Here is a 20,028-nt window from a genome sequence, read left to right on the forward strand (position 1 = left end):
TGGGGCTCCATGCAAGATCTCACCTCGTGGGGTCTCAATGATCCTAAGAAAGGTGAGAAATCAGCCCAGAACTACACGGGAGGAGCTGGTCAATGACCTGAAAAGAGCTGGGACCACCGTTTCCAAGGTTACTGTTGGTAATACACTAAGACGTCATGGTTTGAAATCATGCATGGCACGGAAGGTTCCCCTGCTTAAACCAGCACATGTCAAGGCCCGTCTTAAGTTTGCCAATGACCATTTGGATGATCCAGAGGAGTCATGGGAGAAAGTCATGTGGTCAGATGAGACCAAAATAGAACTTTTTGGTCATAATTCCACTAAACGTGTTTGGAGAAAGAAGAATGATGAGTACCATCCCAAGAACACCATCCCTACTGTGAAGCATGGGGGTGGTAGCATCATGCTTTGGGGGTGTTTTTCTGCACATGGGACAGGGCGACTGCACTGTATTAAGGAGAGGATGACCGGGGCCATGTATTGCGAGATTTTGGGGAACAACCTCCTTCCCTCAGTTAGAGCATTGAAGATGGGTCGAGGCTGGGTCTTCCAACATGACAATGACCCGAAGCAAAATACTTGCAAAATAGCAGGGTGTTCAAATACTTATTTTCCTCACTGTAACATATGCTAGGAAAAGTCAAATGGATATATCACTGTGGTGGAGGATTAAAGCACTGAATAGACATCACAAAAAGTGGTGTTAGAAGTCAAAATCTTGCTTATTTCCATACCAGTAAAAAAAGAAAGAAAAGTTTGATCATATTGTGTTTTTAGCTTGGCAAATGTTTTATATTTGGTCTAAATATGTGTGTCTTTCAAACATATTTGCCCAATGTGTCTCTCAGTGTCAAGTTTGACTTTGAAAAACTTTCAATTTGAAAATTACTTTTACTTTTTTTTTTGGCACTGGCGAGTTTATGAAAGCCATGAAATGCCCTAGCATTCCAGAAAGTTGACATGACCTGACCTGCTCAATCTCACACATCCAGATGCAGATTTCCAGTAATCACACATACTTAATTTCAGTGTGTGTTAATTTCATGAATCTTTCACTGAAATCTGCACCTAGGGCTAAATATTTCATACCTGTGCAAACTCCTCTGCACAGAGACACACCTCCATTACTGGGCTTTCAAGAATCACCTGTGTTGTCTGTCTTGCAGGTTTCAGCATCTTCCTAACTCAGATATGACTAACCTATCTCACCTCTCCCGACACATGCGTGTACATACAGAAACAACACTTACTGGCATCTCTAAAGGAGATAATTGACAATCTACATCACAATTCTGCTTTTACCATAAATGAGTGGTGAAACTCTGCCATTTATTAACAGACCTTCCCACTACAAATGTGCCCATATAAGGGATGAGACACTTTGCTTATAATAGGAACATATAAATAAGAAATTAATTTGGCCTTTGAATGCCACGTACATGTAAAAACACATCAGGGAGAAAAAACAATGCAGAATAAACACACATATGTGCCCTGCAGTCACAATACAAAGCCTGAAAGGAAAACACCCACATGTCCAATAATTGGATATGCACTTTGTCATGTTTAGTCATCTAATGACTCATTTTGGAACCCACTGCCACCATTATTACAAACACAAAACCATTAAATTAATTGTATTTATGCCAACACAAAACAATCATTTGCCTTTCCAGGTCACGGAGACAAGCATGTGATGTGTTCGTCAGCAGATGAAGATGAAGTGCTGAGGGAGGAAATGAGCTATACTGAGTCAGTCTCTGTTACTCAATATATGTAAATATACTGTAAACAAAGAAAAATCATATTAATTGAGGGTGATTAATTATAAATAAATAAAATTAACACGGATTAACTCATACCCAAATTCCATAATAAGTGACAAAGTGAAATGAAAAACAATAAAAAGTATATAAGTGAAAAATGAATGCAATGTAATGTTTACACTAAGGTTTAAAAGTTTGGGGTTTGTATAATTTTTTTTAAATGCTTCTGAAAATCTGCATTTATTTGATCATAAAAAAGTAAAAAAAAAAGAAAAAAAGTTATATTATGAAATATTAGTTTTAAATAATTCTTCAGAAATTATTCTATGCTGATTTGGTGTTTAAGTAACATTTCTTACTATTATTAATGTTGCAAATAGTTGTGCTGCTTAATATCTTGAATTGAAATGTCTTTACTCTCACTTTTGATAAATTTAATGCATCCATGCATTAAAGTATTTATAAAAGAAGTCGGCGTGAAACAAAAGTTAAAATAATCGGTTCTTCCCTATTGTGATGTATATCAGAGTGAAACGGTTTCTCAAACAAGAAAACGTGTAAGGCCGAGACTGCTGTGACACGTGAGTGACAGGTTTTCCCACCCTTGTGCCGGGGAACACGTCATCAGAAAAGAGAAGAGATGTCATTGCAAGAGGGAGGGAAAGTTATTTTGAGTGAAGATTACAAGGGCACATTAATTTTAAAAAACAGAATGATGTGAACAGATAAATCATTTAATGATGTTTTATTAACAAAGTTCGGGAGGAACACGTTTTATATATATATATATATATATATATATATATATATATATATATATATATATATATATATATATATATATATATATATATATATATATATATATTATACATACATATATATTTCCGACAATTTTCTGCATTTGGCCCCTTAGTTCCCAACATGTCAGAAATCAAGCTCTTCCCGTCTGATGAAAAATCTTTTGTCCTCAAGGAATCTTTGTCGCAATCCTCTGACCTAAGGAGCGTTTCCACTCCGCCGATCCCCTGGCGTTATCTTGGGGGCATCAGCCCAACCAAACGGGTCCCCGCATGCCAAGACGCCGAGGGTAGGCCCCGCCGGCAAGACATCCGCCATCTCCTTCCGTATCTTTCCGTACTCTGGCCAATTCAATCATCTCTGCCACAGAGAAATGGACAATAAGGCCGTCGAGCCCCAAGCTCGTGTCTTGGGCAATGCTGCTCTTTTCCCCGCAAAGGAATGGGCCTTCCTCCAGCGTCAGGGCGCTGTAGCGGGCCCTCGGTAAGCCAGGGTCCCAGCCTCAAATCCTTCTCGCTTTCGGTGCCTGGTTGAATTTTGCATCGCTTTCGGTCGCTACACCAAAATAGTTTGTTTCAGTGTTCCCCTATAGACGGCGCGAATTAAACGATTATTATGTTAGCTCGAGAAGCCAACATGTTATTATACTATTTAAACCTATTATTATTATTATAATAATAATATAAGTATTCTGGGTTCAGACCAAAATACCGAGCTTGGAGCACGCTCCTCGTACAGCATGCTAAATATGCATGCTCTTTTACTCTCTGATTATTTGTAAGTGTGAACTTGTGAATAATAAATACTGAAATATTCAATAAAAAAAAAATAAGAATTGTCAATTTTGATTTCATAGTGACTTAAATCTCTTAAAAAACAAAGTAAACGTGTATTTGATAAACAAGCCTTGCGTTACTGGTGTATGAAAATGACAGCAAAACAAAGCAAGATATTTTAGTAAACTTGCTACCAAATAAGAGTCAAAATATAACTGTAATTCAGAATTAAATCACCAAATCTCATGTAAATGCTGCATTGCAAATCAAAAGAGCATGAGATAAGTCAAGATGTTTCATTCACTGATTTTTGTCACAAAAAGTGTGAGTCTCCAAGACTAACATGCACCCATTGCTTTGATAAAAATAGACTGTTAACGACATGCAGCCACAATTAGATCATACCACAAAAATAAAGCAGATGAAAGATTACTCCGCATGCTAAACTAGTGTGCTAAAAAAGACGACACAAAATCAGTATAAAAGGCTTATTATTCTTCAACTGAGTGACAGTGCATGTTTTATGTGTGGGTGTGCATTTTCTGCATTGATTATGGGGGAAAATATCTGCAGGATTCAGTGGAATGGATTTAAACAGAGCTGAAAACAATCAAATTAGACACAATATCTAGTGATTGGTTGTCACATAGAGATTAGCTTTTAGATAGAAAGTAGATTTATGAAAATGAAAAACCACACACACACACACACACACACACACACACACACACACACACACACACACACACACACACACACACACACACACACACACACACACACACACACACACACACACACACACACACACACACACACACACACACACACACACACACACACACACACACAGAGTGTGTAAATAAGTTCCGATGACAGAATTTATTTGCAAGGAACATTCCTGGACTGTGAGTCTCGCCAAAGTCACACTATGTACCAAACCTCTCTGACATAATTAATCTGTTTAGCATCTAAAACCTCAGGCACAGAATACATGTGTATTGCTGAAAATATTCCCAAATAGATGTCTGAGTTTTACTGTTGAAGTATGTCTTTGTGTGTGTGTGTATCACTGCCAAGTCTGTGTATAAGTACGTGTTGTCTTAAGTACGCAACGCGAGTTATTTACAGCTGATGTGTCAGACACAGAAATCTGACCTCCAATGAAGAGACACAAAGCTTGTCTGACTACTTTCTTTACTTTCACGCAAATGTTCCATCAAAATATTCCTGACCTAGAATGGGAACAGTTGAGATCTTTTTTTTCTTTATATTTAAACATAACTTTACATGTTGTTTTGGGTCATTTCATTATTAATTTACACTATAATTAACAAGTCTTGGGCTAATATGATTTTTTCAAAGAAATTAATACTTTTAACTGGCAAAGATGCATTACATTTATCAAAAGTGACAGTAAAGATTTATAATTTTAGTAAATATTTCTATTTCAAATAAATGAGAAACCATAACAACTATATAAAAACCAACAATGAATATACACACAGACAGGTTTAAAGGGTGACCAAAAAGCTTTGACATTTCTCTGCCAGCACTTAGCACATATTTTCTGTGTCCCATTTTAGCAATTTTTTTTCTGTGCCACATTTTTCCAGTGTCAACAGCATTTTCCACCGTTGGCTTTACATCCTTATTGTTTACTTTGGTTCAAAGCATATCTACAGAAGTAATCTGAGGCTTACAGCCTGGCAAATAGCTTTACTTCCTAATGGTGTTTCTCCTGAGATCTCATTCTGGCAGAGCAGTGTGGCTTGCTGAAGCATTTCCAGAGCAAAAGTGAGATAACAAAACAAAAGATTGAGTTTCGGTGGCAAAATATTACATTTAGGACAAAATGTTCTTGTATCACAAAAAAAACAAACAAGAAGAAAAAATGAGATGCAGACTACTGGTGATAAATAAGGATGTGCTATCGAATCCCCATCATGAATGCAGTGTTTTTCATGCGAGGGCTCGCTTACAGTTTCATGACACTCCATCTGTGAAAAACAACTGGAGGAACACAGTGGATTAAACTCCACAGATCACCATGACCAATATGATTAAGGCTATTTAAAGACAGTATTGTGACTGATTAAAATGCAATTAAATTAAACATCTATAAACAACAGGTGTTGGGGAATTTACTTTGAAAATGCCATATTCCAAGCTAGTAATATTTTAAAACAGTTAGTGACAACAAGTTAAACAACCGTACTTTCTTGAAAAGTAGTTAGCTACACTACAAACTACTAACCAATAGAAGCTAACTAGAACAAAGTCAGATATAAATAAATAAAAACATACAATGTGATACACCGCATCCTGAAGGAAAAAGCTTGTCACAGAAAAAGCTACACTATTTTTAAAACATTTGAGCTGCTGTCAAGTTAAGAGGACATTGTGTGCTACTTTACAAAAACTGCATTGAGTTCCCTGCATCATTACTTTTAGCTAATTATCCCCCCAACACACATGAATAAAACTGCTAAAAAATACTGAACAGAGAACATCTCTGAATGACTTTAACACAAGTGCTTCCTGGTTAGGAAATAAAACATTAGTGTGTTATATAATCAGCTCTTTACACCTCTGTCCCTCAGTCTGACTCTCTCTCTTTCACTGTCTGCCACACAAATGAACACAAGAGCACATGAAACACTCTCAAAGGTACAAGAGTGGATGTTCAGTTCTGTCATACAGTATAGTTAAAAGCTTGTGACGCACTCTGGCTTCCAGTCACACACAGTCTGTAGCAGGTTCTGCATGAATACTATGAGGCGCCATGTAGGATTTAAATCAAACTTCGCTTATCAATACATACATAACACACGTGCATATACACCTATAAATTACTCGCATATACATGTATACTATTGGATGTTCAAAATACATATATGAAATACACGTGCACACTAATATGAAATCCATACCAATACATATTATGATAGTAATGAATGCATATACACTTGGGAATAACTTGCATGTACATATAAACTTGATGCACACACACACACCTATAAATACTCGCATATACATATAAACTTCCATGCATATACACCTATAAACACTCGCACATACATGTAAACTTTCATGCATATACACCTATAAACACTCGCACATACATATACACTCGCTGCACGCATACACATCCATAAAACACTCGTGCATACATACAAAATAAAACGTGGATGTGTGCTTTAGTTGTGTATATATGTATATGCAAGTGATTTCATATGTGGATGTGCGTGAACTTTTCAGTGCAAACGGAAGGCATTTCAGTGCAAACGGAAGGCATTTCAGTGTACATGCATGGAAGTTTACATGTATGTGCGAGTGTTTATAGGTGTATATGCATGAAAGTTTACATGTATGTGCGAGTGTTTATAGGTGTATATGCATGAAAGTTTACATGTATGTGCGAGTGTTTATAGGTGTATATGCATGGAAGTTTACATGTATGTGCGAGTGTTTATAGGTGTATATGCATGAAAGTTTACATGTATGTGCGAGTGTTTATAGGTGTATATGCATGGAAGTTTATATGTATATGCGAGTATTTATAGGTGTATGCGTGCATCAAGTTTATATGTATATGCAAGTTATTCCCAAGTGTATATGCATTCATTACTAACATAATATGTATTGGTATGGATTTCATATTAGTGCGCACGTGTATTTCATATATGTATTTTGAACATCCAATAGTATACGTGTGTTATGTATGTATTGATAAGCGAAGTTTGATTTAAATCCTACGTGGCGCCTCATAGAATACAGTGATCTCAGAGGATGAGATGAAATTTATGAAGAAACGGAACAGAGTATAATTATTATCATATCTGTATGAATCGCAGAGGTATTCTGCTCATGTATACGCACAGGGTCCAAAATGCAATGTTTGAACTGACACTTTGAACTGTTTTACCATGTTTTGCAATAAAATAACAAAAACTTGAAGATTTATGATGTTGTTCTTCATATTTTGTGAATATGAGCAGAATTCCACATAGGCTATATGTTGCCACATGGACTTCTGGGAAAAAAAAAAATCAGCATTCTGGCAACTTTTTCCATGGAGGTAAAATTTAGCAGATGTGCAAATAGCGACAGAAGCTTTCTTTAGTAGAACTTATTTCATTTGAATTCTTACCATCATTTTGATACCATCAACTATACTCTTATTTGGGGCTTGCAGGCAAGTAGATTTTTGGACCCTCAATACAAATATTTTTACGATTTCGAGACACTGAACAAAAATGAAGACAAAGTGGATATCAGAGAAGCTACAAGAGTCTTGTTTGGGTCAAGTTTTTTCATATTTATGCTTTAGGGAGGCCAGCTGAACGTTAATATGTGGCACTTTTTTAAGTTAAGTCAACTGATCACTTTTTTACAGTGAAGGTTCACTGACCTGGTGTGTCCCATCACTGGGAGTGTACACAGAACTGAACTGCTTCATGTGGTCTCGGGCATGACTCACTCCCCTCAGGGTCTCAAACATGTTCTCCAGGGCAGAGTGAGCGCGCTCCACTGTCATCTTTTCAGGGCTGGAGACTCCTACATACACAAACACAGAGGAGAGAGTCTGAACACTACATGAATTTTCATGTAACAAATCTTTCTGGCTCTCTCATTCACTCTATTGAACTTTCTATTCATCAAAGAATCCTGATAAAAAGGCATCACAGTTTCCACAAAAATTATAAGCAGCACAACTGTTTTCAACACTGATAATAATAAGAATGTTTTTCTTATGCAGCAAATCAGCATATTAGAATGATTGGAACCAGAAGGATCATGTGACACTGAAGACTTGAGTAATGATACTGAAAATTCAGCTTTGCCATCAGAGGAATAAGTTATATTTAAATGTATACATTTAAGGATGTATACGCACAAAAATTTTCACATTGTTGGCAAATGTTTAAGCCATGTAGCAAGATTTTTTTTATACATTTTATAAATTCTATAATATATATAAATAAATATATTGATAGAATATATCATATACAATTTTGTTAGGATGTGGGCTGTACAAGTTACGAGAATCAGAGGACAAAAGCTCTTTTCAATGGAAGGCAACAGAGTTAATCAAAATTTGAATGTGCACTCACTAAACTCAGACGCTGGGGAATGAGAGAGTGAGAGACTCTGAAAGAGAGAGAGAGAGAGAGAGAGAATGTATCAGTTTCAATTGGGGGGGAAGCAAAAGTTTTTGTACTTGACAAAAACAAACTTTGTTGTCATTCCAGCAGCACTGATGGTGCTGAAAGCAAAGAGAGACTCAGAGAAGACAAATGGAGGATGGGATAGCAACATGGGTGGGTGAAGCTGGCACATCATCCTGCGTCAGCTGTGGAATGCAAGTGTTGGGTAATGAGAGAGCCGTCCATCCTTCAACCAGATCTAAACAATCTTGCACCTGAGCAATAAGACATTCTGCTCGGACAGTTAAACCACTCTGGCCTTGCCAAACCCGCAGACGCATGGCTAGAGCGGAGCAGTACACTTATGTAAGACTCATATTGATGGTAGATTAAGAACAAGCAACTGATTTCTACCATTGATGAATATCCAAAAAAAAAATCACAGCTCAATTGCTTCACATGATACAGGCAGGGGGGTTATTTTTTTAGTGAACACAAAAAAACAGATAAAAAGTATAACCGTGACTGCACTTTTGAGTAAAACAAAAACCCAAAGAAAAATCCTGTGCAGTATCTTAGCTTGCAAAACCAAGCAGAATTTTGTATGTCATATAACCGTTAAAAAACCCAAGTGAAATTAATTATAAAACAAATACCTATAAAACAAACAAAAAAACATTGTAAATGGTTTTATAAATAAGTTTTAACCTTTTGTAATGTTTTTTTAATTTATAATCAGTTAGGAATGTCTCTTGTGCTCACCAAGGCTGCATTTATTTGATCAAAAACACAGTACAAACTGTAATATTGTGAAATATTACAATTTAAAATAACTTTCCCTTTTTTAATATATTTTAAAATGTAATTTATCCCTGTGATGGCAAAACTGAATTTTCAGCAGCCATTACACCAGTCTTCAGAAATCATTCAAATATGCTGATTTGGTGCTTAAGAAACATTTCTTATTATTATCAATGATGAAAACAATCTATAAATGCACAGTGGTTATACACTGATTTCTGAGACTCGCACCAACTATCAATTTAGGCTTCAGTGACTGCAGGAATCATGGCCTGGTCTGCATACACTCACTGGAGCATTGCAGTATGTTTATTGTAAACGTGTCACTGCAGAAAGACATATAGGACATAAGGACTTTCTTAGGGTGGATGAATGCTCTTCCTAAGTAAAATACTGCTTTGTGAACCCTTTGTGCCTGCAGTGTGTGTGTGTGTGTTTGCAGTTATATAACTAACTCTACAAAAAAAAGAAAAAACCTAAAAAAAAAAAAAAACTAAAAAAACTAAAGCTATAATCTGCATCCGGTATAAATATTTATAAGGAGAAACATTTTAACTCTGCCTGGATGGCCGCTGTTTAAACCGCCCAGAGCTGGCTTTCTTGGTCCAGAAAGCCCCTGACTGACGCTTTTTCATTCTAGATGGTTCTAGAAATTCTGATTTAAAGCTTGATATCAAAACATACCCCAAAGAAAAGGGAGTGAGTGGATGAGTCTCACTGTGTGTTATGATCATCCTTACTGTCAGCCCAAATATAACTGGTTTCATATTTAGCCTGCTGGCTGTTTGGTTTGAGTTTTTTATTGCATTTTCTTTTTTTCAAATGCGTGTTATTTAGCCTCTTCTGTCTCTGGTCTTTTCTCTTGCTCTGTTGCTCTTGACAGCAGTGGGAGATAAGGATATAGTAATGCAGGCAGATTCGGATGTGAATGTTTGTTTTCCAGAAGATGGAAAGGCATGGTAAATATAACATGCCTGAAGAAAATCAAGGCATCTAGGGAGGTAAAACAACTAGTAGCCAAAATAAGTGTACTTTAGTGAGAGTTTACTTGATTGTGCACAATGTGCAGCTATAAACCATTTCATAAAAATGGGAGAATCTGTCAAAGGGGTCATTCATTTCATACAATTCACCATTATTTAATTTTCCCCTATAAGGTCTCAGCCTCTTATTAATGTTTTTGAGCCAAAACCAGTCATAATTTAGTCTTTCTGAAATTGTTAAAACATTTTTTAGTGCTGAGTATTTGATGTTAGATACGGAAGTAAAATAATGACAAATGTCTTTTAAACAGAAAAGCATGTTGAATTGCACTAATTGAAAAAAATATATATTTGTATTGATACACAAAGTAATGTAGTCCAATGACTTGCTTGCATTATTTGGGCAACATTTTATTTCTTTGTGATGCAATAGATTTTATAAAGTTGGCCATGGGAGTGTAAAATTAATGTTAAAAGTTAAGGAATCTTACACTGGTTGACTATAGGCTACTGTACTGTATATATTTGGTTTATGTAGAATTTATGTTCCTTAAGACGTGGCTTTAATGGTGAGCCTTTAAAAGCCTGTTTTTGTAATCAGGCTCTCAAAAAATTATATAAAAATTTGGATTTGGATTTATCGGCCAATATATTGGTTATCGCGTTATATAAAGAATATAAAGAATTATTGGTTTTCGGTATCAGCCAAAATTTTCATATTGGTGCATTCCTAATAAACCCAGCTTTTTCCACATATACACTGGCCCTGATTATAATAATACTTACCGTTTGCTCCATTTCTGTGAATCAGTGAATGAATGACTCTCTCTACCTTTTGATATGGTCTTTGTGAACACCGCTTGCACCAAATGCTGGTTAGGAGACTAACAGTAGATGGATATTATACATCGGTACTCTACTGCTATTCCTGCAGTTCCTGGATCTGTTGAATTTGAACCACTGAATTTGTGGAAGTGAATTTGTAAAGCGATATAAAACGGACCTATGCCTGTTGAATATGATGGTATTTTTGAACAGTCTGAATATTTGGGAAGTCTGAAAGGTGAATATGGATTATTGAATTTTTATTCATGAAATTGTGGGTGAAATGTTTTCACTTGAAATATTCACAGCTTAAATATACAACAATGCTGAATTTCAGCCCCCCAAAATGCTAGCCCTGAAAATACAATGCATTCAAATGCAAGCACTGGTAATGAAATGCATGTTTTTTTCAATCATTGCAATTCAACATGCTTTTTTTTTTTTTAAAGACATTTGTCATTATTTTACTTCCATACAGGAACAACAGTGAACTGTTCAATTGTATTGAAATGATGGAGTGTTAGTTTCAGCCAATTCACTGAAATATTTTAACCTTCTCACATAAGCTTGTTTCCACCTCAAAGCAAATTAATAAATAATTAATTAAATAAAAGAAAGTCAGATCAGATCAGGAGAAATGAAGTCACACTGTAATCACAAATGAGACATAATGCAAATGTATTGCCATACAGTCACATTGTTCCATCAACAGTTGACCCTGACTAAGAAACTGCAAGAGATCTGCAGCAGATGTAATATGTGCGTGTGTTTTCATGTAGCCACAGACAGTCATTTGACTGCATGCCAAGAGAAACAGCGTGGCAGTGCAAGAGGGTGTTGGCTGCGGTTTAGATGGTAATGGTGATCACAACACCAGATCCTGAGCCACAGCCAGGTGCTGGTGTGAGAACAGATGGGAGTCACACACATACACGTGTGCATATCCCCCACATTCTCCTCTCACGCAAACCCTTCCCTTTGAAATACAGATGTGTGTGCGTAACAACCAAGCGGCAACCTCCCTGTCTCTCTCTTGAAACCAACACGGAAGAGAATTAAACGGCAATTCATCAACTGGCCGCTTGAGGCTGGCTGCAAAAGTGAGTAAAATCTGAATCTCCCCCATGTTAAAATGCCCAACTTTACAGCAGAAAAAAACAGCAGACCAAAACAACACTTTGGTCTATACAGCTAATTTTGCCCTTCATGACAACTGTGAGGGGGGTGAATTTTTTTATAACTCATCCGTTTAAATTATATTAAGCCTTAAATTTCTGCATAATTAAGGGTGTCCACTTTTGAGTGACAGGTGGATTCCTGCTGCTGTGGTCATTAGTCATCATTAGCCGTTTGTCTGCTGTTTGTTAGCCGTCACGTTACCTCAGCTAATTGTCTGACTGTAAAAATAAATAAATTCGGGAGTGACGCGCTACCAAGATGGCGACGGTCTGCCACACCCACTTTAGGCTTCAAAAACGGTCTTCAGAAACCTACGGGTGACGTCACGGACACTTCGTCCATATTTTTTTTTACAGTCTATGGTAACAACCTCCAATGTTTGTATACTGATCTCTACCAAAGAGAAGAGCAGAAGATTAACTTCATAAACACCCAAACACACACCCTAGATCTTCTCGAGCGTGTCCGCCTGCTTTAACCAAACAACAGGGTACATGATCCTCAGAGAGAGGACAGTTCATTAGAAAGATACAAGACACAGAATAGAACAAAAGGTGCATGGATGTGCATGTGACTGAAACAAGCATAGTCAGTCCTAATGTGATCTAATGAGACAAAAGTCACCTACGCAGAACTAACTCTACAGAAAAATTGTATACAGAGATGTGCTCAATGGAGTTTGCTTTTTTAAGGGGGAAAAATCATTGAATAAAACAGAGTGCGAAATCATTTGTGGCAACCATGACAACACTGAAACTAAAACAATGAAGAAGGGAGAAGAGGTGGGGTACGTGAAAGAATGAGAAAGAGACTGTTGCCTCACATAATGCTTCTGTCAATTATTTTAGCAAACGCTCGGTCCTTATGCAATAAGATTGAGGAACTTCACACACATGCGAATTTAGAGACAGCTGTTTGCTTGCAATCTCGGAGACTTGGTTTGAAATTGGACTCTGATAAAGAGTTGTTAATTAATGGATTTTGTGGCCCATTTCAAACTGACTGCGACTGAGATAACTGGCAAGACGCAAGGCGGTGGAGTATGTTTATATGTGAACGAGCGCTGGTGCAAGACTGTTGTTGTGAGAGAGTATTTATGCACCAAGGACATAGAGATGCTCACGGTATCCCTCCGTCCACATGATTTGCCCAGAGAGTTTCCTCAAATATTTGTGGCAGCAGTGTATATTCATCCAAAGGCGAATGTGAAGTCGGATACGGAGCATATCGAGAAGAGTTTTATGAAATACCAGTTATTATCCCCGGATGCTCCGATTTTTATCATGGGTGATTTAAATAACTGTATTGGAAAAAATCTATGCATGGGTATTAGGGTGGTCCTTATTTTTAAAGTCTCCAATTGTCATGCTCTTAACCCTTCAAATTGTTCCTTTATATAAGAAAATAAAGCATGCCAATTTTTATGGCAGTAACATAATAATTACTGGTAGCTCAATAGCTTTAAACTTTCTGAGATTTTGATGATTTTCGTAAAAACAGATCATTTGAATTGGTATTGTACCTGGCTAGTAAAATTCCCAAAAAATCTCCATAAAAGCATCTAATGCACCATATATTCCTAAATATGTATTTTAGATACATATCTCAGTTTACTTATTGTAGAAACTAAATCCAAATTAATCCATCCATGACCCGGTTTAGCAGACTTACCTTTCCTGGTGGAATCAATACATATTTCTATTGATGATCACCTGGTTATTGTTTGGGTTTAGAGCACATTTTTTGGTTTAAAAAATTACATTACGTTCCTTAAAAAAGACCCGGAACTTTGGCCGAATCAAGCAGATTATCAGGAGGCACAGGCAACCATGCAATGAAAGTAGTCAATGATCACGCCGAGAGAGGAGTGGCTCTGATTCAAGAATACAATGGCTATCTCACACACTCTGAAGAACAATTGCAGTTTCTCCTTCATGTGGTGGAAGATCACCGACGGATCTATCCAGACTGCAAAAAGTCAACACTGGCTGCTGAGCATCAGAAATCAGGGATTGTTGAAAACTTTGTGCTTTTTTTGAGATTGTTGTCATTGTTGTCATGTCAGTGTTGCTCTGATTTCAATAAAATGTAGTTCATTTGCAGCAACTTTTAATATTACTTGCATATCACAATAACGCCACACAGCTTAACATAGGCAATCTTCCACATGATTGAGCTACCTCTAAATATCATTTTTTTTGTCAACATTTTTGCATATTTCTAATTTTGAAGTTAAAAGGAACTGTTTAAGAGGTTAAGACACTAACATTTAGCAAAAAAAAAAAAAAAAAGGACTTGATAAGGACCACCCTAATGGGTATGTCACGTGTCAAACTAGGCACAAAAATAACTTTGGACTGATGTTATGGCTCTATTAAGGGAATACATCTTTTTCAAGCAACACTTGATCCATTAACAACACTTTCTTTTCTCTTCTATATATATACTGTGTTAGACTAAATTGGGAAGGGGCATAGCACTTACATATTGTTGTCCTATTATTAGTTTAACAACTTCTATTCCTCTCCTCATTTGTAAGTCGCTTTGGATAAAAGCGTCTGCTAAATGATTAAATGTAAATGTAAATGTAAGGGAGCACACAAAGCTACCCTACCTCCATTGAGTTTGTCAGATCACAATTGTATTCATCTTATTCCATGTTATAGTACTGAACTGAAGAGGGGAAACGTTCAAACAAACGTTTGATTGCACCATATGGAATGTGTTTATGGATTAATCTGTTGATATTGATGAGCTTAATGATGTGGTTAGTTCCTGGGTAACTTATTGTGTTGACTCTGTAATTCCTGAAAAAGTTCTCAAGATATATCCAAACCGTAAGCCATGGGTGAGCAGGAATCTTAACTGCCTTTCAACGAGGGGAAGTTAAAAATGTACAGAAATTGATTAGACTTGAATTTAAGAAGGCAAAAAGAAGTTAAGGATAAAGTGGAGTCTAAATTAAGAACAAATTGTATGGGCTCAGTATGGGATAGTCTTAATTAATGACTGACATAAATAATAGATGTAGAAAAAGAGTGAAAGTAATCGTTATGAATTAGTGTTCTTGCTGTTAGTTGTATGCTATTTGAAGAGCAGAATGGTAGCATAAGGAATTATATAAGGAGTTATATAACTCTCCTCAAGATGAAAGCCAACCTGTTTCTTTTAATGTGGAATGTGCAGTTAAACTTTTTAAACAGTGTAAGATAAAAGTGGTTTCTGGTCCTGATGGAATAAGTGGTAGGGTGCTAAAACAGTGTGGAAAGCAACTGGGTCCAATTTTTACTTATATTTTTAATTGGTCTCTTGAGGTTCAGTATGTACCAAAACTTAGGAAACATGTCTATTTTATCCCAGTAGCAAAAAAATAATAGTCCCAAAGGCTTGACAGATTATAGACCAGTTCCTTGGCCTCACTTGTAATGAAGGTAGGCCTATTCAAGAAATTAGTAAAAGTATTATTTGAAAAAACGAAACCATTTCTCGACCCGATGCAATATTGAAATATTAAATATTAACTAAATATTGAAGGATTCTGTGAATAATCTCCTAAAATGCAAAACATAACAAAACACCACCATTCCCCCCAAAAAAGGCTTTCATAATTTCCACACTAACAGATAAAATAAAAATCATTCTGGAGGATGGAAAGATGGCCTCCTTATCAGTAATGAACATGTGAATACATGACTTTTTACTTTAATATGAATATTAATTCTTTTCTTTACATTGTCATTTTCTATTATTTTCTATATTTCTTTATATACTTTATCTAAACTATTTTCTGTATTTAAATAAGTTAAAAATACTAAATAGCCTGATATATATTTTGTACCTACATGTATGTTCATTTATTGTTATGAGCTGTCTATTTAAATAGAACAATAGTGAATCATAAACCTGAATCAATACAGGTGGAAAGAGTCTGACAGAACAAAAGAACATTCCTTTACTTCATTCCCCCCACAGACGATCTCATGAATGCAATAAAGTCTAGTCTAAACTGTAATAAACAGAGTCATCTCCCTGACAACTAAAAATGGCTCCATCCTCAAAGGAATGTAGAAACCTTTATAAACTTCCTTTTCTCCAGCCCTGTCTTCTTTCCCTCCTCACAAAGTCACACCAGCTTCAGTCTCAAGCCTCTTTCAGAGGAATTCAGTCTCTGGTACTATTAATACCGATGCTTATTTTAGTAACAGACTAAAAAGGTGATGAAGAGGAGGATATGCATGTGTGCATTCATGCATTGAGTCTGTGAATCAAAGTGCTGCCTTCTTGGCCTGGGAATAAAAGAAGAACATCTCTGTATAATGTTAATCCGTAATGGAATTCTGGTTTAGACCTGGGAATGCTGCTACATATGCTATTTGAATTCAAACACAGCATTGTAAGAAAGTGAAAGAGGGTAAGAATGCTGTGGAGCTGAATGACAGTATGTTAGGGTTAACACTCTTTGATAAGTAAGTTATATTATGACTTATATTCAGTGAAGGATTCGTCAGATTGATTCAAACCAGTAACCTGTCTTTTTGAACTATTCATTAAAAGAACTGGCTCACAAGAGTCATTCACCAGAAGAACCAGTTAAGAATCATGTGTTTGGGAAACAGGCTATTCATGCTGTATGTTTTTATTCCAGTACAAGAGCCAGCTCAAGCGAGTCACTTAGATAAAATATGATTTCTTTTTTGTCCATGTTGAAGATTTTTACGTGGTTTGAGGTTTGAAGATTATGCGGTGCAGGAAAAACTGCAGTATCAGATGATAATGGTACTTTGATATCTACCAAAGTACTAAATTATTACCATATTTATTTACAATGGGTATTTAAATGGTGCTCCAATGTAGGCTACTTTAAAGATTACCATGGTATATCCTATATATTTTTTTTTTGTTAGTGACAGAGGTTAGGAATCCTTAATACTTAGTTCAGTAAAGTCTATAACCCGTCGAAAGCCATAGCAATGAGAATTAAAGATATGAGAGATTAAAATGTTTAAAATCTTAAGCAAAAATTCCACATTTCTTTGCTAATCCCCTTATCAAGATCCAACGGAAAACACAAGACTAACCTAAGCCTGGCTCAGGCAATTGTTTAAATGACAGAAAAATGCCACACATTCCCATTCTAACGACAGACCGATGCTGAGTCTTACTTCCATTCACTCAGCGCAGCATTCTTGCAGCTCTAATCTATACCAGAACATTATATATCTCAGTAATTATATTCAGATACACATCATTTGTGTGTTTAAGAGTTTAACAAAGAATAAATTGCTGTAGAAATCGTGTGTGAGGGACAAAGAGAAACAGACAAAAGTGAAGGGATTGAGAGAGATTTTGTGAAGGTGAAAATAAGGATAGAGGCATCTAGCCTCTATGCAAAGTGACACTTAACTTTTTAAAAACTGCAAAAATTCCTCATCACACTAATAATTACTAAGTGCTCTTCAGAGAGATCCTCCTGCATCATGTCCTGAGAAAACACTCATTACTCTTTGAGAGAGATATCCAGAGTAATGCCATCGACATTCCATAAGGTTGGCAGCAACCTTACATTATTCAACCAGCTCTGTCAGCAGTTTAAGAAGTCTTCAACACCTCCAAATAATCAACAGCAGTGCTGGCTCACATTCGGCATTCCAAAAGCGCCAAACAATATTCTAACATTCCAAACTTTACACTTTACCACCACCAAGGGTCCTGTTTTAGGGAGATTTTTCCAAAGTTTCTCTTCTGTTTTAGGAAGGTTTGTCCACAGTTTCTCCCTGGAGGAGTTCTAGAAGTGGAAAGCAGGACCAAATCTCAAGCCTTGGAGAAATTTTAAAATTACAATAAAAAATAGTTTATTGACAAAATAACTGAGTAAAATGATTTGGCGAGTCCCAAAGTCACAGTAAACAAAACATATAATTAACAGAGGATATGAGGTAATATGAAGGTAATGTAAATAAGAGTAAATATGGTTGAGGAGGTGTAGTGTATGGATGTTTTGGCTTATTACACATTGGCTGGAGTAAATGTAACAAGCAGGCTGAGAGATGCAGGTAATTACATGCTGAAATTCAGACCAGCGATTGCGATTTATTATATTTTACATTTCAATAAACCAGATGTTACTATCGACTAACTTACCTTTTAGACACAATATAGCCAGTAATTTCGTGTAATAGTTTCAAAGTAATCAAAACAGAACCATTGTGCTTCTCCAAGCAACACACAGTAGTAATGTTCTGCTTCTGAATGAATCAATGTTTTTGAACGAATGGGTTGAGTGAATGATTCAATGACTCAACTCACACATGCTGCGTCCCAGTTCGCCTACTTATACTACGCCCTAAACGTATGTACTCTTTTTGTGAAGAAAAAGTACATACTTTTGAGTGTGTAGCAAAAGAATAGGCAAGCTTTGGGACATACTACTTAATGGACAGATCTGTCGTGTGCATCCTGTCACCGCAAACTGCCCTGTCAATCATCTTGTCACAGTTAAAATCCTCCATTCAATCTGATTTAATTTCCTACCGTTTCGGAGAGAAATGTATTTGCACGTTTATCTGCCAGTCGTGGGTCTTTCATGCGGAGACTCTCCTCATGTGCTTGCAATATGAATATAATGATGCATTTAAAAGTTAATGGCTAAACGTATCTTTAAAAAAGTTCACAATGCATCTGCAGATGCAATATAATGTAGACAACATTGAATAAATACATTTTCGTCAGGTTAGATACTGATAATTAATCACTCAAACCCCTTTATCTAAACCTCTCTACATAACCGCCAGACTCGCGCGTCCTCCATGTCTGTAGTTTTTTTTTTTAAACACTTTTCACTCGTGTTTTCTAGTTCTAACCGAATCCTCGTCCAACGCGCGATGGGTTGTGGGCAATATTAGCCGTTAGAGTGTGCATCGATCTGCACTTCGGATTCTGACCGGAAAATAGTACACCATCCGGGTATCTTTGGAACACTCATTTCAACATACTACGATTTGGGATGTACTAATTCTATTTTCGAATGCTATTTAGGACAGATAGTATGCGAATTGGGACGCACCAACAGTGACGTTTTTGTTCCTGAATGAATCAATCTGCTTGAATGAATTGAATCAAATCAATGACTCATAACGATAGTCACTTGTCACCACCTACTGCTGTATCGAAGTAACCTGCAGAAAGTCAAAGCAAAATTCCAACCAGTAAACACAAACTCGCTGCCATATAAATATGGAAATTAAACTTGAAAGTGTTGAATACCTGAGTTCAACAGTGTGATAGTGCTTCTGTACAATAAAAACAAAACAAAAAAACTGTTTTTACCCGGCTCTGAATTGCTTATTGGAAGGCAGTGCTGGAGAGGTGTGATGACAAGAAACTGTGGTGTCACTAACAATGTCACCTGGGCAACTTGCAGACACATATTACTTTCCATTGAAAGATGGATGAACCAAGTGAAGGTTGTGAAAAACTGGGATATTGAGCCTGGGAAAGATTAACATTCTTGACATCCTCTGTTGGTCCACAATCATCTGTATTGTCGTCAATGGGTTCAGCTCCAGGTGACTGTGGTCACACCAGCATCTTTTCAATCACCCAAATGGCTAAATGGAAAATGAATCACAGCCTGCTTGGCACCCATGGTTCCAACTAGACTGACCTTATCTGCACATGCAATCCACCTTGTTATAGTCAAGAACACACAGCTAAAGATTATCAAGACTCAAGCCTAGAACAAAACAAG

The 20,028-nt window shown here is 36.5% G+C and overlaps 1 protein-coding gene across 1 annotated transcript in view; it reads right to left on the reverse strand.

Annotated features, from left to right (window-relative positions):
- scfd2 (sec1 family domain containing 2) overlaps positions 1–20,028 on the reverse strand; it is a 133,204-nt gene that overhangs the window by 12,465 nt on the left and 100,711 nt on the right. The window contains exon 6 of the mRNA XM_084091061.1: positions 7,758–7,903. Coding sequence (XP_083947187.1) covers positions 7,758–7,903 — 146 coding nt within the window. The remainder of the gene's footprint in view (positions 1–7,757; positions 7,904–20,028) is intronic.

Source organism: Abramis brama (assembly GCF_963993115.1).
Source record: "Abramis brama genome assembly, chromosome: 18".
Taxonomy (NCBI): Eukaryota; Metazoa; Chordata; class Actinopteri; order Cypriniformes; family Leuciscidae; genus Abramis; species Abramis brama.